Genomic DNA, 25,704 nt, shown 5'->3' with positions numbered 1-25,704 from the left:
TTATTCCTAAGTTCTGAGGGCCTCATTTGCACATACTTGCTTTTCAAAGGTTACCTCCACCTCTGTAGTCTATAATCAAAACCTCCCTGTGTGGTTACTGAGGGTTTTGAAATATTAATTCTGGATTTCACTTTTTAAAAAAAAAAGAAACAAAAAACAAAAAGCATTACTTCTGAAAGCACACTAGGTCATTTTTTACAATAAGTAAGAATTTCACTGAGTTTTTTTTTTTTGTAGCATTCTAAAATACTTTTCATAGTGATCAATTCAAAAATTAAAGTGTTTCTTTTTAGCATAAATAAAAACACCTTTCTCCTACCTCTTCCAACTGTTCAATCTGACTAGAACAGAATTTCAAACAATTACCCAATTAAGACATCAGTTTCAGCTTCCTACCTTCGCAGGCCTTTTTGTCTTCAGACAGCTGGTACCCAGCATGGCAGGTACACCTGGCCACGCCATTCTCGCTTTGACATAGGTGAGCACATCCATTTCCACCTGCACAGGGGTCTGTCTCTGAAAACAATGAAGCAGTGAGAGTTTGCAATTCATTCAGGTTAGAAAGATGTGCAGAGTGGACAGCTGGACAAAGAAAGTCATGGAGATGTTAGAGTCATTCATTTCCCATTTAAAGATGGTTAAAGATTCCAGAACTGTCTTTCACACTTTACTATGGAACTCATTCAACAAACACATTTCTGCTTTGTTATCTGAGCCCTAGTTCTGGACAAAATAAATAGATCAAGGTCAAAAAAGACTAAATTTTCCTGTTTCCAAGTTTTTATCTCCCAACCTCTGATATTCAAGGGAACTAACAACAGTTCCTTTGGATGGCTCTGTTCTGTTTCTCTACATGGTTTTATACCTGTCAATAGCCAGATTTTCCTTAGATCAACTCTTTCCCTAGATTCTGCTTGACACTGGGTGACCAGTCATGACATCAGGAAAGGCAGATGGAGAAACAAAGGGACGATTCCCAGCTCCAGCCAGTGGGGATGGGAATTTAATCTTTCCTTCTTTTTGAGGACTGGATCTTTGTATGTAACCCAGGGTGGCTGGAACCCAACCTGACCCCCAGCTATGACTTCAGAGTGCCACAGGTACAGCCATGTACCACCACACTTGCTCGTAATTAACTTTGAAATTCCTAAATGTCCTTGATTGTCTAAAACCAATTATTGGTCCCAGACTATAATTACTGTTATCAACAGTTGCATAATGACTATTCTTGGTTGCCTACTTGACTACCTCCAGAATTGACAAAAAGCCAAGCATAGGGGCACACCTGTGAGGTACTTTTATTTAATTAAATCATTGTTGGAGGGCAGAAGAACCGCCCCCTCCCCCCCCCCTGCCATGCTTAAATCTAGATTGTTTGAGGTGGGAAGACCCACTCTGAATCTGGGCCATACCTGTTTTTGCAAGAGCCTATGTAAGTGACACTGAATGAAGAAGCTTTTGCTTTTTGCCTGCTTTTCTTTGTTCTTGCTGGCAAGTTTATCTATCCTGCTGCAGAGGCATACCTTCACCGGCATTAGAGCCTACTTTTTCAGACTTTCAGTATATACTGAAGACACGCTAAAACATCCAGCCTTAGGGGATGAACACTGCTGGATTTTTGAACTTTCTGTTGGAAGACAACCTTTGTTGAACTATCTGGGCTACCGCTTGTAAGCCACTCAAATAAATCCCACATGCATGAAGGCATACATACATACATACAAAAATACCTACCTAAATACGTATACATACATCCTGTCAGTTCTGTTCCTCTAGAGAACCCTGAGTAATACAGCTTGCGAGCAGAGAGCTTTTTTTGAAAAACATTGTAAGAGATACTTCAAAGGGGATGGAAACATTCATATATTTACTAAGGTTATAGCTATATAGTTTAATCCTTTAAGTTTAGAAATTTACATTTCTGCATTTTATTTAACACAGGTGTACCACTAAGCAGTTGAATTTTAAAAGTTACAATTAAAATAAGGACCATTTTTGTGTGTGTATGATTCATATTCAAGACATATTCTTTATGACCTAATGGGCACTTGTGCCCTCTTTAGAGCAAGAACCATGTCTTGCTGATTCTTCTATTCAAATTTATTTGCTTAGTTAAACAAGTGTGAATGTTTTCAAGGGCAGCATAACTGACCCTCTTTCCACTTTTCTTGAAAGGAAAACAGTGGCCACAGCAGCCAGCCTTATCTCCCACTCTCCTTCCCTGGATAGTTACTGTCCTGGCAATGAGACCAAGATGCATTCATTTCTCTAGATGTTTCCTAGCTACTGTCTCTTCCATGGAACCGTTCCCATTGTTCTCAATTGCTATTTTCATTCTTACTAAAATCTGCTTTTCTCAAATTGGATCCTTTACAATAACTATAAGGGATAATTGTAAACGTTTCATGATAAAAGATTCAAACATATAAACAAGCCTCTGGCTATACAAAAAATTGTTTTATAGACTATCTCAGTGCTTTTTACTGTGAAATGCATTGTGTTCATCCCAGAATGGTAGGGTATTTGAGTATCCTATGCATATTTGACCCCGAAGAAGTTACTGGAATATAATAAGTAAATGAATCTTTTTTAATTAGAATGGCTCATATGTTTGAATAGTTGGCCCACAGCTGGTGGAACTATTTCAGAAGGATTGTCCAGTGTGACCACATTGGAGAAGGTGTATCATTTGTGTGTGTTTTGTGCTTTCAAAAAGACACCCATTCCCTAGGGTGTCATCAGAGTCTATCATATCCTTTGGGATAGGGCCTAGACCCACCCCCATGTGTCTTGGCTCAGGGAGTATTCCTCTATGTGAAATGGGCTCCCAAAGTCCACATCTATGCTAGGATTAAGTACTGAACTACTACAGGAGGTCCCATAGATTTTCGAGGTTTGGGAGGTGGTGGTGGTGGTAGGGTAGGACCGGAGGGAGAAGGGAACTGGGATTGTCATGTAAAACAATCCTGTTTCTAATTCAAATAAAAAAAATCTGGAAAAAAGAAAATATTGACCCAAAATGTTTATATTTTATTATTTAAAATTAAAAGCACTCAAAACAAAACAAAACAAAAAAACAAAAAGCCATCATTCCCAGTTTCCTTCTCTCTTCTGCCCCCCCTTCTCTCTTATTTTTTTCTGCCTTCTACTTGTAGATGAAGATGCAAACTCTCAGCTTGTTCTTCTGTCATTCTTTGTTCCATCATCATAAAATCTAACAATCTGAAACTGCCAGCCTGATTAAGCACTTTCCTTTCTAAGTTGCCTTATTTATGGTGGGTTTTTTTCACAGTAATCAATAAGTAACTAAGACTGAAGTTGGCACTGGGTTGTGGGATACTGCTGTGACATGTCTGGCCATGCTGTTCTTTTGAGAAATGTGGAAGACTTTGAAGTTTGGACTAGAAAAGTGGTTGAATGCTGGAAACAGGGCTTATGGGCCATTCTAGTAAGAGCTTGGAAGACAGTTGTGTTGAAAGTTATATGGGATGTGAAGGTCCAGCTCAAGACGTTTCAGAGGGAAATGATATTAGGAACTGGGTTAGAGAACATTCTTGTGATATTTTGGCAAAAACTGTGGCTGCTTTCTGCCTCTGTCCTAAAATTTTACATGAGGCTAAATTGAAGAGTAATGAAATTTTCCCTTTCAAGACTGGGGATATTAGGTTTCTGTATTACTCCTTAAATGCCCCTTAATGTAAGCTGTCTCTCTGCATATTTCTTCCTACAACCCAATTCTCCTCCTGACTTGATTCTCCCATTCCAGCTAATTATCTATTCCATTTCCCTTTCCTAATAGGATCTATCTGTTCCCTCTAGTCCCTTACTCTTGGTTATCATTTACTTAATGGCTAATATCCTCATATAAGTAATAAATACCATATTTGTTTTTCTGGCTCTGGGATATCACACTCAGAATGATTTTTTTCTAGTTACATCCATTTACCTGCAAATTCCATGCTGTATTTTTCCTATCTAAGTAATACTCCATTGTATTTATACCTCATTTTCTTTGCCTGTTATTCTTATGAGGGACATTCAGTTTTTTTCCCAACTTCAGACTACTATGAATAGAACAGCAGTAAACATGTTTGAGCAAGTGTCTCTGTGGTAGGATGAAGCATCTTTTGGGTATATTCCTAGGAGTGGTAGAGAAAGATCTTGAGAAAGATTGATACCCATCTTTCTGAGGAACCACATCACTGATTTTCATAATAGCTGTATGAGTTTGCATTCCCACAAGCAATGGAGGAGTGCTCCCCTTACTCCACATCCTCACCAGCATGAGATGTCATTTGTTTTATTTATCTTAGCCATTCTGATAAGTTCATGATGAAATATCAAAGCATTTTTAATTTGCATTTCTCTAATGGGTAAGGATGTTGAACATTTCTTTAAGTATTTCTCAGCCATTTGGGTTTCTTGTATTGAGAATTCTCTGCTTAGATCTATACCCCATTTTTAAATTGAGTTATTTGAAACTTCCTAAAATATATACATATGTGAAATCAATCTAAATGATACTGCTAAATAATGAGGGAGACAGAAATCTCAGCTGGACATCTCTTGTCAACAAACAAAGCTTCCAGTACAGGGATTGAGTTATATCTAACTGAGTTGTTGGCCAAAGGGGTCCAATGGAAATCCCCAAACAACCTAGGCTGTTGCCAAGACTATAGGTTGTTTTCTACAAACTGACAGCAAGGCCCCACTGAGGAAGATAACTCCTACACAACTCATTGAAAATGGAGATGTAGAGCTGGTGCCTATATAAACCTTCATTCCTCATGTTCTATTGTCTTTGGTATTGGAAGGTACTCTGCATGCTACCAAGGGACAAACATAAACATCAAGCCAACTATAAAATCTTGAATCTACAATACTCTATTGACTCCAAGATTTTTCTAAGGCAATGGTGGCACAGAGCTTAGGGGAATAACCAACCAATATCTGATTTAGCATAAGGTCCACTCCATGAGATGGAACCCATACCCAACACTGCTGTGTGACCAAGAATCAGGGACTAGATTGCTCAGGAACCTAGGATTAAACCAAGTAATTCTGGTCTAAAAAAAAGGAAAAAAGAAAAAAAGAAAGAAAAGAAAACTTTTAGTGGTAAACTGACTTCTAATTATATTCTGCTGTATTCGTAGAACAGTGCTTTGACCAGTTCTCATGGACCCATGGGAACAGAGATGCACAGCCAGACATTATATAGAGAGTGGGAGACCTTGGAACACTCAGTCCCAAATAGGAGGTGTCCATCAAATCCCTCCCTTCAGATCTCAGGGAACCCAGTAGAAGAGTAAGAAAGAGCAGAAGAGCCAAAGGAATGGAGGACACCGAAAAAAAAAAAAAAAAGCCCTATAAATCAACATGATCAAGTATTTATAAACTCACAGAGATTGAAGCAGCATGCACAGGGACTGCTCCAGATCCTCTGTGTATATCTTATGGCTTCCAGTTTAGTGATATTATGGAATTCCTCAATGTGTGAATAAGCTGGTCTCTGATTTTGGGGTCTTCTGTTGGTTTGTCCTCTCCAACTTTGATGTGATTTTTTTCTTTTTAAAACTAATTATATTTTATTTGGGGTTTTATTTTTTTTGGTGTTTTGAGACAGAGTTTCTCTGTGTAGCTTTGGAGCTTATCCTGGCACTCGCTCTGGAGACCAGGATGGCCTCGAACTCACAGAGATCCTCCTGCCTCTGCCTCCCGAGTGCTGGGATTAAAGGCACGAGCCACCAACACCCAGCTATTTTGTTATTTTTTAAACGAATAAATGAATGAAAAATACCACTTGGGTAAAGGTTAATAACTGAACTGTCATTTATATCTGCTGGGAGATGGAAAATAAATTTTCTCCAGTGGAGTGATAAGGTATATCAATTACTCCAGGCAGGCTGTATGTTCAAGAGTAGTTGACCTACATGTAATGGACTTCACAGTTTTTTGTTTGTTTGCTTGTTTAGTTGTGTGTGTGTGTGTGTGTGTGTGTGTGTGTGTGTGTGCGTGCTTTTATTTGGTTACAATTTGATGTTTCATTTTTCTTTTTGTATGTTGTTTTATTTTGTTCTCTTGAATTTTTTTTGCAGGGGGTGTTGTTGTATTGGGCTTTTGTACATTTGGGAAAGAACTTAAAGTTGGGTGGGTAAGGTTTGGGGAGAGGATCTGGAAAGACTTGAGGGAGGGAAATGTATGATCAAAATATATTTAAATTTATTTTTAAATAATAAAATATAATTTAAAAGAAAAATTAATGAATACATATAATGAACCAATTTCGTGGGCAAAGGAGATTTTAACATAGCCTAATATTGACTGTGTTACATGTTTTTTAGTAATTACTCTTATGTGGATCTACAATGGAAATAAACAAGTGGGGTGAAAAGAAATAGCAAATGTGCAGCTTGAAGAAAAGCATCAGCAGGAAATGTAATGTTGGAGCCAAGGTGGTGCCAAAAGATATAAGACAATTAAGAGGAGGCTTGGTCTGAAAGGGAGAAGTGCCCACAGCAAGACCCTATTCAGCTAAGCTTTCAACTAGTAAAAGAGAAAGACTTTCGGAATACATAGAACAGGAGAGGTATGGGGGAGATATCTTGATAGAGGGGACCATTGTGACGCTAGGGAAAAGCCTGGTGCCAGGGAGGCTCCCTGAGAACCCACAAGGATGACTTCAGCCAAGATTCCTAGCAGCAGTGGAGAAGGTCCCTGGACTGGCCTACCGCTGTAATCAGATTGGTGACTACCTTAGTTTTCATCATAGAGCTTTCATCTATTACCTGATGGAAGCAGATGCAGAGATCCACAGCCAAGCACTGGGCTAAGCTCCAGGAGTCTAGCTGAAGAGAGGGTGGAGGGATTGTATGACCAAGGGTTTCAAGATTGTGATGGGGAAACTACAGAGATAATGACCTGAGCTTGTAGAAGCTCATGGATTCTGGGCAGACAGTTAGGGAGATGGCAATGGACCTAGGCCCTCTACATCTGGGTGACAATTGTGTAGCTTGGTCTTTTGTGGGTCCCCTAGCAATGGAACCAGGACCTGTCCCTGATGCATGAGCTGAATCTTTGGAACCTATTACCTATGGTGGGATGCCTTGTTCAGTCTTTGATGTAGTGGAGAGGAGCTTGGTCCTGCTTCATCTTGACGTGCCATGCTTTGCTGATTCTCATTGGCAGGCCTTATACCATCTGAGTGGAGACAGAGGAGGAGTGGATGGAGGGGAGGGGAAGGTGGGGAGCAGGAGTGGGAGGAGAGGAGAAAGGGGAAACTGTGGTTGGTATGTACAATAAATTAAAAAATGATGAAGAAAAACAAGAAAAAAATGAAAGCTACTGAAAATATGATTCAAGAAGGCCAGGGTTTATCCCAAGCAAGTTGCCAAACTTGGCAGTGTCATCCACATGGTTCTGGTTTTAGAGTCATGAGGGCCATGTGAGCAAAGGAGCTGTAGAATCTTCCTCCATGTTTCAGGAGGGCTGCTGAGTACCTGCATGAAGGCCACGAGAGGTTAAGAGCCCCAAGAGGCTACTGTGTGATGTGGAGAAAGTGAAGCCTGGATTATATTGGAGACCACATGTTGTTAGAAATGTCAAGAAGACCTGCACATGTGGAGTAGAACCTTCCCAAGAGAGAAGTGTTCTGTAGGCAGCAAAGTTGGCGGGGTGGAGTCATCTAAGCCCTTTGACATCACATAAAAAGTTACAGGATTTGAAGTTTGCCCCCACTAGATTTTAGTCTTGCTTTGGTCCAGTATTTCCTCACTATGCCACATTTCCTCCCTTTTGGAATGATAATGTGTACTGTATATTAGAAGTATGAAACTTGTTTTTGGTATTTTATAGGAAGTTCTAGTTAAGAGATTGCCTTGAGTCTCAGAAGAGACTTTGTACTTTAGAATTGGTTGGACTATGAAAGAATAAGGGGATTTTTGAGAGTAGACTGAATGTATCTTGCATTATGTTATGACCACAAGAATATCGGGGCCAGGGAGTGGAATGTGGTTCCTTGAAGGAGAATGGCCCTCATAAGCTCTTGTGTTTGAATACTTAGTCCCCAGTTAGTGACATTTTTTGGAAGGATTAGCTGGTGTGGCCTTTTTGGAGGAAGTGTTTCACTGGGGGTGGGCCTTGAGGTTTCAAAACAATGACACCATTCCCAGTACTTCTCTCTCTCTCTCTCTCTCTCTCTCTCTCTCTCTCTCTCTCTCTCTCCACTTTCTGCCTTCTACTTGCTGATCAAGATGTGAGCTCTTAAGCACTCTTGATGCCATGCCATTATCTTGGTACCATGGACTCTAACCCTCATAAAACTGTCAGTCCAATGAAATACTTTCTAAGTTTCCTTGGTTATGATGTTTTCTCACAGCAACATAAAAGGAACTAAAACAGAATGTGTTCCTGTGTGAATATGCACATTTTCATGGAGTGCCCATGGAGGCCAGAGGAAGGGGTTGGATCTTCTGGAACTGGAGTTACATGCATGACACCACATAGGTTCTGGGGACTAAACCCTTAATGCCTTGTTTGCTTCTAGCCTCAGCATCCAAAACTTTCAGGGAGCAAATGTGGGAAATGATGCTTGACACCATAATTTGCTTTTTATCCTATGTATTTGTAACTTAAATGAATCAATATCAGGACACATTCTATAGTTTTAAATAGAGTACATTTAGCTAATGGTATGGATTTGACTTACAACAAATCAATATGGTCCTCTATCTCAAATCCATAAGCTTTAACAAACTAGTTTTAATGAACAAGAATGAAGTTATAAAATTTTTGTCTATAGGTACCAGTCATCTGTTGCTAGGGAAAAGTCAAATGTAGCCTTTACTTTTGCTCAATAGATTCAATGTATCTGATTTTGGGTATGTATCAGTGAATGTAACCCTCGCCCCATCTTCAAGCAATATATATGCTGGCAAAAATGACCGCAGGCTACTCTGACTATTACAAAGGAAACAAACAGAATAATGCTTCAGGATATATCAGGGGAAAGTGAGGTAGAATGGGAAATTCAGGATAGAAATCTTTAGATAATGAGGTTGGCCAGGTTAAGCAAGTAGACTCTTAGCTTGTTCTCTGTCTTTGTATCAGCATATCTAAATCTGGGTATAACATACAGAGAAGAGTGTTATTTGTCTCATAGTTTTGAAGGCTCAAAATGTAAGACTGATTGGTTGTGTTTACTCAGCCACTAGTAATGGGGTAAAGCTTGTGGGGCATGGCATCACAATGTCGGAAGAGGTCACATAGCAGAAAGAATGCCTGAAAGACTGTCATATCAACTCTCTTTATGAGATCTAGAGATCTATGTCTCTCTGTCTCTGTGCATATCTCTCTCTCTCTCTCTCTCTCTCTCTCTCTCTCTCTCTCTCTGTTCTTTTTCCTCTCTTACTCCTTCCTGGAGAACAGCAGTATTGCTTGACCCCCACCTCAACTCCAGGCAATATTTCAATGATTTCCCTACTTCTAATTAGGGTACCTTTCCTAAATGCCTTCCCTTCACAATCTCACCACAGCAAAGGCTCAAAATACATAGAAACCAAAGCAAGGTTCAACATGGCAAAGCAATCCTGCAACTAATCTAAGGCAGTGTCATTCATGATACACATTCAGGGAGCTCAGTGTTTACTGGTTAGGAGACTATAGAGTTCTAAGTAGAGATGTAGTAAGAACTTTAGATGAAGTTTCTAGCTCCTTTAATATATAATAAAATGATTGCTTTATTTTATTATATATTAAAATAATATGTGTCTTATAAATAAAATGGCTTACTCCAAACCTATAGTCCTGAAGTAGTGAGTTTTTCCCCTTTCACTGATGTATTTATAAATTTCTTGGTTATTTCTCATGTTTATGTACAGTAGTACATTGGATATTCAGAAGAAATTCTTCTGAATTTCTTTAAATCCCAATATTATGCTGAGATTGCAAATGAGAAGGTAAATAGGATGAATGCATTATCAAGAATTGATGAAAAAGTAAGTGTCTTTTAAGATAATAAATTACAAGCCAGGCAGTGGTAGCTCACACCTTTAATCCTAGCACTTAGGAGGCAGAGGCAGGCAGATCTCTGTGCGTTCCAGACCAGCCTGGTCTACAAAGCAAGTTCCAGGACAGGCAGGGCTGTTACACAGAGAAACCCTGTCTCAAAAACAAAAACAACAACAAAGATAATAAATTATAATACGATAATTTATCTGGAATAGCTCAAACCTTGGTTGGAATATTTCTCTTTAAATGATGAGATTGTTTGTTACAATTTTAGAAAATGTTTAAGTGAAAAATGTATTTAATTTCATAGATTCCCAATACAAATTAAATTCTATAGTAAGGTTTTAACAAGATGCTATAAGATTTTAAGACATTGGCAATGCCAGAAAGAAAGTGCAGAGAGATTTTCTCGTACTTGTCTCATGGAAATATCAGTCTGATTAAATATCCATGTATGAAAATATCCTTAAAATATGAAACCCAGCTGAGAAGTTACACTGTGTGACAGAAATAAGAAGAGATTAAAGGTGGGGAAAGGTAGTTTTACGTTTTCTGTGTTACTCTTTTTACAAGAATCAACAACATGATGGGGAGAAAAATGTCTTCTATGTGGAGAAAGGATAGTGAATTGAGCCCATAATGCCACAACAGACATGGGGTTGGCCTGGTAAAACCAGGCACCAAGTTAATCCTTCCCCAGTTCCTAGAAAGCACCCTCCGATGAAGACTCCAGACTGGCCCTAAGGCTGCAGTGGGCACTGTGACTTAGTCTTTGTTTGGGCTTTCAAGGACCTAGATTTCACTGACCTAAGCTAGCTTATCTCATATCTCCAGTCATCATCACAAACTCAGAATTCAGGCCTATTCCGAAGTTCTTGGGGTACAATAGATTTGAGGGTCGGAGCATCCCATAAATCATAGCCCAGGCTTACTGTTGCTATAGCTGTGGGAGATCTCTGTCCCGTCTAACTGTGACAGTGTCAGGTGCTAGCACTTAAACCCTTTGGATCCAAGATACAATTTGGATTAAGTGCTAAGCTGCTTTTGTGTGGACATAAGCTTCCAGATCTGCTCACCTTAGCTGGAATGCCAAATCAGTTTCACTATACCTGGCTTCAGGCCCACTCATGTATGGTCATTACTAGCCCTAGTCAAATGAAAGCAACCCCTAAGCCTACTCTGTGGACTGAGGTCCAGACCCTCCCTAAGAATCAGGACCTGAGGACCTGAACAGTTTTGCTAACACACTCTTAGCAGTGTGTTAAAGATGGCTTTCCCAGGATCTCTGGAGAGACCGGTGAAGAGATTTCCTTGTCAAATGCAATCAATCAAAACAGGAATAGGCTCTTGCTTCTTTGACCACAGAAACATCAATACATGACCAAAAGTCCACGAATAACTGTAACATATAATACCACCAGAAATTACATAGTACACTACCTACAAATGATCCTAAAGAAATGGAGATCTATGATCTCTCTGACAAAAAAAATTCAAAACAATCATCATTCTAAAAGTTCAGAGAATGATAACTACATGAAATCGGAAACTAAAATGTGGATAAAACACAAATAAACAGAGATACCAACCATAAGGAAGAACCAGAGCATGATTCTGAAGTTAAAGAACACAATTAGTGAATTGAGAAAAGAAATAAGATATCAAGAACTTCTATTGTAAACTCAATAGAAAAAAGAAATATCAGTCTCTAAGATGAAAATGTTAAACTGAGACACCAGTGACATAAAGGGGAAGAGAAGGTGAAAATGAATTACACACTACTGTAATCAAACTGTCTACTTAGAATCCCTATGTTTAATACAGTTCTTGCAGCAACCATAAGGAAAAACAAAAAACAAAAATTTGTGATGGATATGTAGCACAAAAGAAAACCAATCCACAGAATGAGATGCTGAGGAAGAATGCAATGAAATAAGGAATCACAAATATGGTCACACAGTCTGTAGTACTGGAAAACTCCAAATATTGCCACTCTCTCACAAAATATATTATATTAAGAACTGATAAATCAATCCTGTAAAATTCCATTAATACATAATCAATATACTACTATATACTAAAACCTGTCAGAAATCAAAGAAATCAATAATACATAGTTACTAAAATACCTTATTTATGTCAGCTGTAAACAACATCTGTGCCTCCCCCCACAGGCATCCCAAGGTCTGAAGTCTAAGTCTACCAAAGTTCATCTAGGAGAACTAGTGAGTTCATAGCAAGCAGTGAGAAGATTTACAGGCAGTAGCATGGGTGACCTCACAACAGCCATACTGAGAGGTCTCTACCTTGCAGAGATGATGACTTTTTCTCATCTGCATCAATGGAACACTTCCCCCATCCTTCCCAAATATATCCTCTAGTCCCTCCCTCAGGACCACATGCAATTAATGCAGATTACATACAACTGATTAGGAGGAGTGGATGGCTACTCAGATAAGTGTCCCATAACCTTCCCATCCACTCTGTGAGGGCCCAGCTATGATAATCTTTTGCAAGCAGGTCCAACAGATCATAAAGATAGTGGCAGTTTGACTCAGAGGACAATCCTGAACAATACATATATAACCGCATTAAAGAACAACAAAACATTTTGAATAAATTGAACCAAAGAGGTGACTGATTTGTGTATCTTAGAAAGCACTGATTGACAACCTAATATACTCTACCATGTATACTGAGAGAACAATCTTGTCAAAATGTCCACAGTTCTCAAACCAACCTATACACTTAGTGTAGTCTTTTCGATGAGATAGAGGAACTTCTACAACAAAAAAGCAATAACAAAATCCTTAATAACCAAAGCAATATTAAGCAAAAAGAAAAAAAAGACAAAGTTTCTGTGTTTTGAAAGACTCTATAAAGCTCTCCTAAAACAACATGGTTTAAAGGAGATAATATAAATCATTGGGTCATATTCTAGAGCTCAGGAAGAGACTACACTATCAATCTTTGACAAAAATGCCAGAAACACACCAGGGGAAAAATTTTTAACAAAATGATGCTGAGATAATTTGCTGCATACAGCCAAAAGAATAAAATGGGAACCTTATCTCATGTATAAAAATTAATTTAACAAGTCAAAGATTTGGACATGAGACCTAATATTGTAAAATGAGTAGAAGAAGACATACAGAGTCCTAATTGAAATTGTTTTGAAAATGGTCACTTAGGTACCTTCTCCAAAGCACAGGCAACAAAAGCAAACAGATAAATAGGGTTTCATTAAGTCAAAAGTTTCTGCACATCCAAGAAAATGATCACTGGAGTGAAGAGAAATCTGTTGAAATAGGAGAAAAAAATTCAAACCATACACATTTAGGGAATTAACAGTAAACAAAAATAACGAATTGATAAAATTCAACAGGAAGATCTATAACCCAACCAAAAATCAGATTGTGTCCTTTGATAAAGTATATGCTTGATATATGAGGTCCAACGATCAATCCTAGGTACCCCTTTATACTCCCCAAAACAGGAGGCAAAGGATATGATAAGATCCCCCTCAAATGGTCAAAGGGTATATGGAAATATATTCACTATCATTAACTATTACAGAAATGCAAATTAAACACAAGATAAGATATCACATCACACTTTTTTAAAAGACAAAATAGAACAAGAGCTGGTGAAAATACAGAGAAGGGAAAAAATGCTTGCACAGTAATGGTAAGAATTCAGCTTATCAAAGTAATATCAGGAAGCCACATAAAAGTTCCTAAAAATTAAAAGTAGCTGTACCACAGGATCCCCACTTCTGGGTGAATATATGCAAGAAAATGTAAATAAAATGTTGAAGCGATATTGTTGTAGTGATTCCTAGTCTCTGTAGTTATACTTATAGCAGACCAGATATAGAATCCATTTAAACTTCATCAGATGATGGATGAATATAAACAAATGTACAAAGGAAAACTACATCCACACATAAAATGTTCCTCCGTCTATGAAAAGATTTTATATCCAATAGCATGGTCATATCTAGATGAGCTAAGGCTGGTGAACAAGACAGGTAAGACACTCATGAACTTCTCAGGCTTTTTTGAAAATCTGAGAATGCTTAATTCATGGAAGCAAAGAGTAGACTAGAGATTTTCAGGGGCTAAGGTTGTGCAAAGGAAACTGAAACTTAAGGGAAAGGATTCAAAGTTACAGCCAGTCACCCAGGATGAGTAAGTTTGGGACGCCATTGCTTAACACAGTAAGTATGGCAAACAATACTGCATTTTACACTTGAACATGGCTAAGAAGATCCTAAATGGTATCTCCATTAAAGCCATGTATATGCTAATGTTTATGTTAACAGCTTGATTTGATCATTTTACAGCATGTACCTATATCAAAACATGTCATCCACAGGAAACATCCATTTTATTTAATGTTTAAAGCATTTTCTTTTGGGCGATAGAGGGTGAGAGATGACATGTATATGGGGGTCAGAGGGTAACTTCTGGGAATTGGTTCTTTATTTCAACCATTTGGGTTCAGGTATCAAACTCAATTAATCAGCCTTGTGCCACAAGCACCTTTGCATGCTAGGCCAGCTCACCAGCCCATTTTTAAATTATTCCTTCATGAGACTGGGTAGAGGAAGAAGCCTTAATAAAAAGATAACCTTCATAAAATATCCATCTCTTGCTTTATATATTATTTATTACACATGGACATAGTCATACATGTGTACTTTCTACATAATATATTGCAGAAAGTGCCAGAAAGAATTTTGAGCTCTCTCTAGAATAAAACTTACACCTACTTTATAAACCACAATGGTGGCCAATTTATCTCAGGAATGTAATTGGAAATATTCTTTAGAAACATCAAATGAAAAAAAAGAAAAAAAGAAGCCTCAAAATGATCAATAATATCCCTCTAAACCTTATTTCCAGTGTTTTTTTTTTTACATTTTTGTTATTGTTTGAACATATATTTCATATATGGATATACTGTCCTTTGATCAAATCTACTTTCCATTCCTTCCCTTCCCATCTTTCCATGCCTCTCATGACTTTTCCTTCCCAACTTCATGTACTGAGTCCATTTAGTGCTATAAGTATGTTCGTGGGTATATGGCCATCTACTCTGCATTGGCAGCCTCTGAGGTATAGCATCCAAAGAAATCTGAAGATTCCTCCTCCTAGCAGCCACCAATTGCTAATGGCTCCTTAGTAAGGAGTGGGACTTCAGGAGACCCTCTCCTGGACATTCTGGGGTTTTGGTTGGCTTAAGCTAGTCTTGCACAAGTAATCTTAGGTGCTGTGAGACCTTATGTGCAATAGCTCAAGAATGTCTGGAAAATACTGTTTCTCAGTAGTCCTCCACCATTTCTGGCTCTCAGAATGTTCTGTCCTCTTCTAGAAAGATCCCCACATATGTAGAGGAAGCAATGCAGTGCACATGTCCCATTTAGGGCTGAGGACCCATGATGGCTCTCTTTTTCTTTGTTTAAGGCTACTGTTTCTTTTACTCAGGTTTCTCTGGCAGTGGTTTGAAAGTCAAAGATGGAATGACTACAAATAACTTGGACAAGCACTGGGTCATTTTTGTGTAGGCATTAAACAACACCTGTGTTACACTTTCTCTAAAACATGTTGGTGACTTCTGAACACATCCTTACAGGCTGCAGTGCAGTGGTTCTCAACCGGTGGGTCACAACCCCATATGGAGGGGTTCAAAGGGCTCTTTCACAGGGGTCACCTAAGACCTTAGGTGTCTGAAAACACAGATGTTTACATTATGATTTGTAACAGTAGCAAAATTGCAGTTGTGAAGTAACAATGAAAATAATTTTATGGCTGGGGGTGACCACAATATGAGGAACTGTATTAAAGGGTCTCAGCATTAGGAGGGGTGAGAACCACTTCTCCAGTGTATTTGCAAGGGTTTCTCATCATCAGAGCTTTTGATTTCATCCACCATTGGCTACCATTGTGGTTGATAAAGTAGGCATAAGTTTTACTCAACAAATAGCTCAAAATTCTATTTTCCTGAACTTTAAAGACATTTCATATAGCCAGTTATTCTATTCAGAAAACCAAAGTGGCCCTACAGAACAAAATACACATGTGGCTGTACCATGCACACATTCATATGTACAACAGTTAATAATGCTAACTTACTGAGATGCATGATGAACTTCGTACCTGAGTAGCAATCTTATAGTATGTAGAATTGTTACAGTTCTTTTCTTGGACTAGTTCCCATTCCTCATTTAAAACTCACTGTAGCTGTCATCTCCTCCTGCAGCCTTCCCTGAGCATCTATAGACTATCTTAGATGCTCGTGTCTGTTTCCTGGAATACAGCACTCTGTGCAGTGAATGTGAAGTTCTATGTCTGCATCTTTCCTCACACACTGTAGGGGAAGATGTAGCCAAGCCTACTTAGGGGCTGGCTACAGGTGTGCCTGACCACGCTTGTGAGGGCATGGTCAGGGTGACGTAGTGTGACTGCGTTTGCTCTTTCGCTTTCACTTTGGTTCTTGCTGGACAGACTGCTGCCACGCCGGCTGGCTAGGTCGCTCTGTAAGTAAGGCTTTTTCCTATTAAATACCCTTATATTTCTACCTGACTCCGTATTGGTAATTTCCCACTATATCTGGTCTGTAAGTAAGGCTTTTCCCTATTAAATACCCATATATTTCTACCTGACTCCGTATTGGTAATTTCCCACTATAACACACTTCTCTTTCTATCAGCTCATGAGCTTTCTAAGGGCAGGAATCTCCAGATTTTTATGTATAAATAACTCCTTATCTCCAAGACCAGTTCCTGGCATGTGGTTAACTTTAAATCTACCCCTTGCATAACGAAAATGGAACACAAAACATTTGGAGAAATAGCATGCAGAATTTCTGTCTGGGGGGAAAACACTTATTGGCTATTCCAAGCCTGTAGAAAGAAATCCTCGAAGCAAAATTGAGATAAAACCTCATTTGGTACACACACTTTAAGAGAGACAGAACCCTCCCCCAAAACTTTAGATTTCCTTTCAAGTTTTGCTCATTACCAATATTCATTTCATGTGCTCACTTTATCAGCTCAAGTCCCTCAGAGAGCCAAGGCTTATTTCTTGAACAGCATTGTGTATCTCTTTCATCTAGTCCTAGATAAAATGCAAGAAATCTGTGCAGCTAGTGGAGAGGAACCTTTGGAACTCCTGAAAACTTAATGTACTGCACACTCTTTAAAAGTTTGTAGAAATCAGCTTGCATGTGGACCAGTCTGAGGAAATGTTCACTGCAAATCCTTAGATCCATAGTAGGCAGTGTCTCAGTTTATGGGACAGTAAGACTATTCATGACATATAGTACAACTTGGCTTTACATTGAACATTGAACATTGAAAGTGGTCATGTCCCAGATAACCCCCAGTCTAGCTATTGATGCTGTGATTCTTGGGTTGCAAACTGCAGACCCAGTACTTAGCATTTGTGTCTGGTTTACAACCCAGCAGCAGCAATTCACCATCTAAGCTCTGCAGCATCATCTAGCCAGAGATCCAATTTTCAATGGGAAATAAGCCAGCCCTGACAAGACATCTAGTAGTCAAATGTCATATTCTCTGACATTCTTGGAAGCTATTTGCCTTGTAAAGCCTTACTAGGTGTAGTAAGAAAGATAAATTTATAAACTAGATATTTATTATAAGTAAAGATATATTGCTAACAATATATCTATAACTCAGAATTTCTATAATAATTATTGTCAATAATAGTGAAATAAGTATATAAAGTAAAATATAATATAACTGAAATAAGTAAAATTACATATATATACATATATATATACCTACACACACACACACACACACACACACACACACACACACACACATATATAATATATATATATAATATATATATATATATAGTGTCTACTATCACATGGGGTATATAAATGGTGGCATTATTAGCACAAGTAAAGACAGTTGTACAGTTGAATGGAAATGGCCAAAAGCAAAAAAAAAGCCAATATCAGGACTGGAAATTGTTGATTTTATTTGATATAAAACATCTTTCATCATATGAAAATCCAGAATATATTCAAGTATGTAGGTAAACATGAGTAAAATTGAGGAAAAGAATTTTACATCCATATGTAGGAAATTGAAAGAATTAAGCAAATATCAAAATCAACAAAGAATTATTGAATTCCTTTTATCTTTAAAGTACTGTGGAAGAGAAAAGGAATGTATTCCCAATGCCAGTGTGTATCCTCTACCATACTGAGAGATTAACAAATATGTGTGACAGATACAAGATAAAGAAGGAATACACTTACCAGAAAAAGGATAATACAAGAAATTGATGAAAACAAAGGAGGAGGAGACAATAGGGTCTTGGTGTCTATAGGAAGACACTATCAAGAAAGTCAAGGACAAACTGGAGCAATTCCTGGGAAGTTAAGAGTCAACCAAAAGGACTAGTGTATTGTGGGTGCTGTCTTAGTTAGGGGTTTTTATTGCGGTGATAAACACCATGACCGAAGGCAATATGGGGAGGAAAGGGTTTATTTTGGCTTGCAGTTCTAGTCTCTCATCCAGGGAACTCAGGGCAGGAACTCAAGAAGGGACCTAAGGACAGGAACAAAAGCAGAGGCCATGGAAGAATGCTGTTTACTGCCTTGTTCCTCGTGATTTGTTCAGCCTGCTTGCTTATAGCAATCAGGACCACTTGGCCAGGGATTGTACTGCCCAAAGTGACTTTTGTCTTCCCAGACACCAAATATTAATCAAGAAAATGCCCCACAATCTAGCCTGCAGATCAAACTGACGGCGGTATTAAAAGAGCCAGCACAGATGCTTTCTAGTATAACCATAGTTTTGGGAACTACACATATATTTGTTCAATATTCCATTTCACTAAGATCCACATATCAGATCGTAGCAGGGAACAAGGATATGAGATAAGAACAGATAACCAAGCTAAGCTCAGAAGGTTTTTCATGCATGACAATGATAATAGTGTGGATATTTCCATAGTAGTTATTATGTTCAAGGTCCTGTCTAAGATGCTGTGCATGCATTCCATATTTAAACTTCACAAATTATTGAGGGACAAACAGTTTTAACGTCTATTTCACAGGTAAGGAAACTAAGGTAGAAAATACAATGAAGATTCCCCTGCTGCAATGTTGAAGAGCTGGCAGCTGTAGAGACTTCAGAGTTGAGCAATGTAGTTTCAGGCTATGGTTCTTCAGTCTACTAGAGCAGGAAGAGCCTGGACTTTCTTGTGGGTTTTTTGTTTGTTTGTTTTGTTTTGTTGTTGTTTTTATGGTTGGTTGTTTTTTTATTTTATAGTTTGTTTTTTCCTTTTCCATTTTTACTTTTGATGATTTTATGCTTATATTTATCACATTGTGCCACGGACCACCCAGACGGGTATGGGAGTCCCTGGCATGAGGGTCCTCGAAGAATAGGTGGGAAAGGATTCGTCGGTTACAAACAGAAACAAATACAAAGGCAGTTTGAATCTGAGTGTATTTTGCAGTTCTCAAGCAAGGTTTTTTTATAGAGATATTTTTCAGGGGATGTTTTTTGTTAAACAAAACCAAACATATGACATTATTGTTACTTGGCACAGTGACACAGAAATTTAAAACGTAGAATCACTCAGGGTTAATCAAAACAAAATTGTCCTTGATTAGTCAAAACACAGGACTGTCCTTGATTAACATAGGATCATCAAGGCTAACCACATATTTCTTAAATCAAATTTAAAAATTTTATGGTCAGTTATTGTCTAACATCTATTACCTAGTTGTTGTGTTGTTGTGAGGTTTTGAAATATTGAGCTAATTTTACTATTTCTTATTAAAAGCTTTCCTTACCAGATACTTAAGCCCACTTTTGATGACACATGTACAGCCATATAAAATTTTATTGTTGGGAAATTTTTTACTATTTGTACTTATGTGAATGACGTAAATGATTTGGAAAGCACTGGTTTTTCTTGAGGTGACGTCATGCCTAGTCAAACCATCTCAGGGGATGGTTTCTTATCTATTTCTTTTGTTTAAAAATGTCAGCATAGGCTTTTATGAACATTTCATTAATGTGAAAAAAAGGGAATAGAAGAACAAATAGAAATTGCCACGAGTTTCACAGCCCAATATTTTTCTCTGGCTCAGAGTTCTACAACCATTTCCAGGAGACCTCCTTCTTTTGAAGTTATTGTCTCAGTCTGTGGAACTTGTCATACAGAATCTACTGGATTTGGTGTGGCAACATTGCATTTATGTTTAATGCCTCTTGTTTTCCTACCACTTCTGTACAGACCTTTCTTCTTCCAGAATCACCCTCTCCTCCTTTCATGCCATATGTGTATGCAAGTCTTGAGTATGTAGACATGACTGCTCTGTGTGTTTGTGGTTACATATCTATGCCATTTCCAGAAGACAGCACTTGGAGTACTCCTCTATCTCACCAGGCAGCCTAGGCTTTATCACAAGAACTATAGATCTGGCTTCCTTGCAAAGACCTTGCAAACAGTGGCATACTAAAATGAAGGCAAGTTCCTGAGATAAGTGATAAGAGACAAGCAAAGTGAGATAATAACAATGAGCAAATAAAGAAACACAACTCAAACAGCAAATGGTGTGTTTGTTCCTGGGAGATGAGAGATATTGAGGAAAAGACAGATGTGTGAAATTTATTCCTAGAAACTATTACAGAGGCATTGGTAACCATGAAGGAGAGTCTTGGGAAGATCACAGGGGTTCCTGAATAGAGATTTTGAATACAGGATTTTGGGATTCGAATACACCTTGATTTTAATCCTCAACAAGGTTTGCTACCCTTTCACCAAAAATGCCTTTTGGCTCGCCCCCCATTTTAAAATTTAAATTAGAAACAAGATTGTTTTACATGTCAATCCCGCTCCTCACCTCCTCCCCTGCCCCCCACTAATACCCTACCTATCCCATACCCTTTGTGCTCCCCATGGAGATTGAGGCCTTCCATGGGGGATCTTCAGAGTCTATCATATCCTTTGGGATAGGGCCTAGTCCCTCCCCCATGTGTCTAGGCTGAAGGAGTATCCATCTATGTGGAATGGGCTCCCAAAGTCCATTTGTATACTAGGGATAAGTACTGATCTACTACAAGAGGCCCTATAGATTTCTGAGGCCTCCTCACTAACACCCACGTTCATGGGGTCTGGATCAGTCCTATTCTGGTTTCCCAGCTATTAGTCTGAGCAGCCCCTTGTTCAGGTCAGCTGTTTCTGTGGGTTTCACCAGCCTGGTCTTGACCCCTTTGTTCATCACTCCTCCCTCTCTGCAACTGGATTCCAGTTCAGTTCAGTGTTTAGCTGTGGGTGTCTGCTTCCCAGAATTTGAAAGTAAGAGCCTATTGTTGAAGCTACCACTCACTTCAGACACAAGACTTGGAAAAATGAAACTGGAACTGCCTCAGATGCCTCCTCTTGGAGGGCTAGTTCTTACTGTATCCAAAGGAGCTATACAAGTTGCCAAGGGAGGAGGAATCAGTCAATAGTTCTAGTCAGCTGTAAAGCCTATTAACCACAATGGCCAGCATGGCAAGATAGTCCCAAGAATACCATGGTGACACTTAGATAATAAATGTTGCATCTGAGTGCTCTCTAATCAGCACTTAAGAAGCTCTCAATAAATGTGATTTCATGTTTGGGACTGTAAACCCAGCCAACTGCTTAAGGCTGATGAGACCCTAGAGGAGAACACTCTTTTCCTAAACCAGTGTAATTCCTAAATGTATTTATAAAATCTTTCTTTTCCCATAAGTGAGTGTGTCTCTTACCCTTCATAGGAGAAGCTTCTTTTTTTGCAGTATATTGAAACAATTACACAAATCCACACTAGGTCAAACTGCAGAGATCAACTGAATGTGGGGTTCCCTACCTGGATTGATTTATCTACAGCAGAAACCTACAACTGAGGACTCAAGAAACATCGTGGAAGAGGTGGCAGAAAGATTGCTATGAAATCATATCTTCTATATATGACAAGGGAGGCATCCATTAAATCTCAAAAATACAATTGCCTAAATGAGACCAGCACACAATACCAGTTGATATGCCAGCATGGTTAGGGGAAATTTCATAAGGCTTCACTCCTAGATGAAGAGTTACAGGCAAATAATGGGCAAGATAATCAGTCTTCTCCAGGAATGAAACCTTTAATAGGTCATCCAGAAAACCACAAAGTAGACTTAATAGTGTGTGGAAAGAGTTTAGTAGACATGATGTACATACAGTAGTCACACATGAAATTCCCCTCAAAATTCAAAAACTAAAACTTCTTGTCTATGCTGTGTAGAATGTATGTACACCAATGAAAACAATTTAAGGTCTATTATTTTGTATGTTTTTCATATAAGAGAGACATTGGGATATTCAAATATTCCCAAAATGCACTGTAACTTAATGTCTGCTGGAATTAACTTCAATGTAGAAAAGACATCCTCAGATATATTTATACTGAAAATAATTATGCATAATTTCAACATAATCCCTTAATGAATTTGCAAAAACAGACTTGGTCTCTAAAGACCATTTGACTTAAATGCTCTTACAGATTCTATTGAGCTTCCAAGTACTTTCTTGAACTATCAAAAGATGCTGAACTATGTATTAGGATAAACATAGGAGAGGTAAGAAGTGTGGGTGCTAGGTTTTGTCAAATTTCCAAAATTCGTGTTTGAAGATTTTTGTCAAATCCAAGAAAAGTATTTTATAACTCTGAGGTTAAAAAGGGAGGTTAGTAGAGATTTCTCCCACAAAATACAAAGAGGTGTGACCATTTGCTAGAAATCCAACTATTCAAATTTATTGTTCTATTATTTTCAGTCTTCAGTCCATATCTGTTAGACTGGGATACTTTATAATTTAAATGTGCATAAATATTTAAGACCATAAAATGAGCAAAGATCCCCCAGGCACTATAATCTAACCACTGGAAATTATCTTAAGGGAATTAACAGGTATAGGAGCAAAGATGTATTCACTTGTGTTTGTTGTAACACTTATTACAATGATAATATCTTCAAATGTAAATGCCCAATATTAGGGACTCATGCTAAGTTTACCACAGCTGTCTAGGTATTATTGTCAGACTGAAAATCCCAGTTGTGGTTTCTGGCTTCCAATTCCTGCACTCTCTTCCATGTGAAATGTGGGACAATGATTAAAAGTCTACTGTGCTCCATTCCCTCTGTCAGATGGGGATAGCCATGTGACCACACTAGATGGCTATGATACTTATGACACAGCACATATTGTTTAATTTTAATGTCAACCTGCAGGTAATTAGAGCCACCTGAGAATGAAGCATCACCCAAAGAGATGTCCCAATTGTCTTGATTGAAATCTGTACCTTTTGTGGTACTAGTTCCCTGGGGGCTACCTTCAGGTAGCAACTAAGAGAAAAACAGTATTTCAAAAAGAAGGTTATTCTCCATTATTTTCTTGTTTGCCCTTTCCACCTGCCGCTTAAACTATTTGCCCTTCTGTTATTGCCCCTACTGAAGCCTTCGTTAACAGCATAACCAGAGTTTCTAAGCTTTCTCCCTGGAATAGGAACCAGAGGCTCTCCAGTACCTTTCTAGTTGCCTAGGTCCAGATTGAGACTAGGCACTCAGGCCTGGTAAACTGAGTAACTCGAAATTGTCATGTTCCCCTTCCCCCAGTGATAGACAGCCTTTGTGGGACTACTCTGAGTTGAGAAACCTGCCTCAAGGATGGAGAATGTGGTTCTCAGAGGTTCAGGAGTGATTTGATTATTGCTGTATTTAAAGATCACTTAATAAATTTATATACACACACATATACATATGTACATACATACATACATACATACATACATACATACTTACATACATACATGCATTTGCCCCATTGGTTTTGTCCTTTACAGAACCTGACTAAAACAGTACATATATATGACTTCACAGTCAGTCTTGACTGGTACATAAAAAATCCTAAATAAATGTTATTGTCATAACACCAACATTGAGAATCAGAGTTGAAATTCAGATGATATCAAATGAATACTTTAGATTTTTTTCTTAAGCAGTTTATAAAATAGAAAGTACAGCTGAACCCTACTAATATTTACTTATGCAAATAAAAGACAAAAAGCTAGATGAATATGTTGACATTTGCTATATATGCATAGAGAGATGGTGAGTGCTTTTTTTTTACCATTTCTCATTTATGTTTTATTATCCAACTTTTCCAACTTTCCTTCAATGAAAACATAATACTTTTATAGCAGAAAATATAAAGCCACAAAAATAAAATAAATCACATGCCATATATTGATCCATGGGCTGAGTTAAAAAGATCTTAGTAGAAGTTGCTTTTATCAGTATGTCAATAGTTCCTGACTAGGCATGCTAACGACACCAAATAGGCCACAGGGAGACAGAGATGTGAAGGGACTTGTATATCCAACAGGAAGTAATAGAATTTTAGGTTGAAGACAGAAACACTATAAAGTCAATGTATGTTTGAAACACAATCATTGGATTTTAGCACTGAGAACACTGTCACTGAAGAAGAGGTTGTTTCTAATGATTTTTAAAATTAATGATTTCATCTTGAGTAAGTATATGAAGTAAAAGTGATTTGTTTCTTTCATAGTCACTCTGGAGTTTGTTATCTCTACTTCAAGTGTGGTGTTAGAGGGCATCTCAAGGTCTGGACAGGTTCAGCCCAGGATATTAGGCTGAGGAACACCTGTCTTGTTGAATCTTAAGCCACACTGGCCCAGGACTGCCATGTCACATATAATTCCATGTACACTTTTTTTTGTATATTTTTTATTTGAGTTACAAACACGATTGAATTACATGGCAATCCCAGTTCCCTTCTCCCTCCCCTCCTTCCCTACCACCTCCCCCCAACTAAAACCCTACCTATCACATATCCTTTCTTCTAATCTATACCTGACTCAACCTTTCTGCTCCCTCATTACCTCTGCATCCTTCCTCTTCTTCCCTTCTCATTCTCGTAGCTCCCTCCCCCCTCTTCCCATGCTCTCAATTTGCTCAGGGGATCCTGTTCCTTTCCCCTTCTCCAGGGGACAAAGTTTGTCTCTTTTAGGGTCCTCCTTGTTTACTAGTTTCTCTGGCAGTATGGATTGTAGGCTGGTAATCCCTTACTCTATATTTAAAATCCACATATGAGTGAGTACATATCATATTTGTCTTTTTGTGATTGGGTTACCTCGCTCAGAATGGTTTCTTCGAGTTCCATCCATTTTCCTGCAAATTTCAAGATTCCATTGTTTTTTTCTACTGAGTAGTATTCCATTTTATAAATGTACCACATTTTCTCTATCATTCTTCGGTTGAGGGGCATCTAGGCTCTTTCCAGTTTCTGGCTATTACAAATAGTGCTGCTATGAACATTGTTGAACAGATGTCTTTGTGGTATGAATGTGCTTCTTTTGGGTATATGCCTAGGAGTGGAATTGCTGGATCTTGTGATAGACTCATTTCCATTTTCTTGAGGAGTCACCATATTGATTTCCAAAGTGGTTGTACAAGTTTGCACTCCCACCAGCAGTGGAGAAGTGTTCCCCTTTCTCCACATCCTCTCCAGCATAAACTGTCATTGGTGTTTTTGATTTTAGCCATTCTGACAGGAGTAAGATGGTATCTCAGAGTTGTTTTGATTTGCATTTCCCTGATGGCTAAGGATG

General features: G+C 38.3%; 1 protein-coding gene across 2 annotated transcripts in view; it reads right to left on the bottom strand.

Moving 5' to 3' along the window:
* Positions 1–25,704, bottom strand: part of LOC100765263 (EGF-like and EMI domain-containing protein 1) — a 555,097-nt gene that overhangs the window by 30,101 nt on the left and 499,292 nt on the right. The window contains exon 7 of one of the 2 annotated variants that reach the window (XM_035451664.1): positions 397–516. The exons of the other annotated variant lie outside the window; for it this stretch is intronic. Coding sequence (XP_035307555.1) covers positions 397–516 — 120 coding nt within the window. The remainder of the gene's footprint in view (positions 1–396; positions 517–25,704) is intronic. 2 annotated transcript variants of the gene reach the window in all.

The sequence above is a fragment of the Cricetulus griseus genome, assembly GCF_003668045.3.
Source record: "Cricetulus griseus strain 17A/GY chromosome 1 unlocalized genomic scaffold, alternate assembly CriGri-PICRH-1.0 chr1_0, whole genome shotgun sequence".
Taxonomy (NCBI): Eukaryota; Metazoa; Chordata; class Mammalia; order Rodentia; family Cricetidae; genus Cricetulus; species Cricetulus griseus.
The sequence above is the reverse complement of the archived record's forward strand: the minus strand, read 5'-3'. Positions and strand labels throughout refer to the sequence as shown.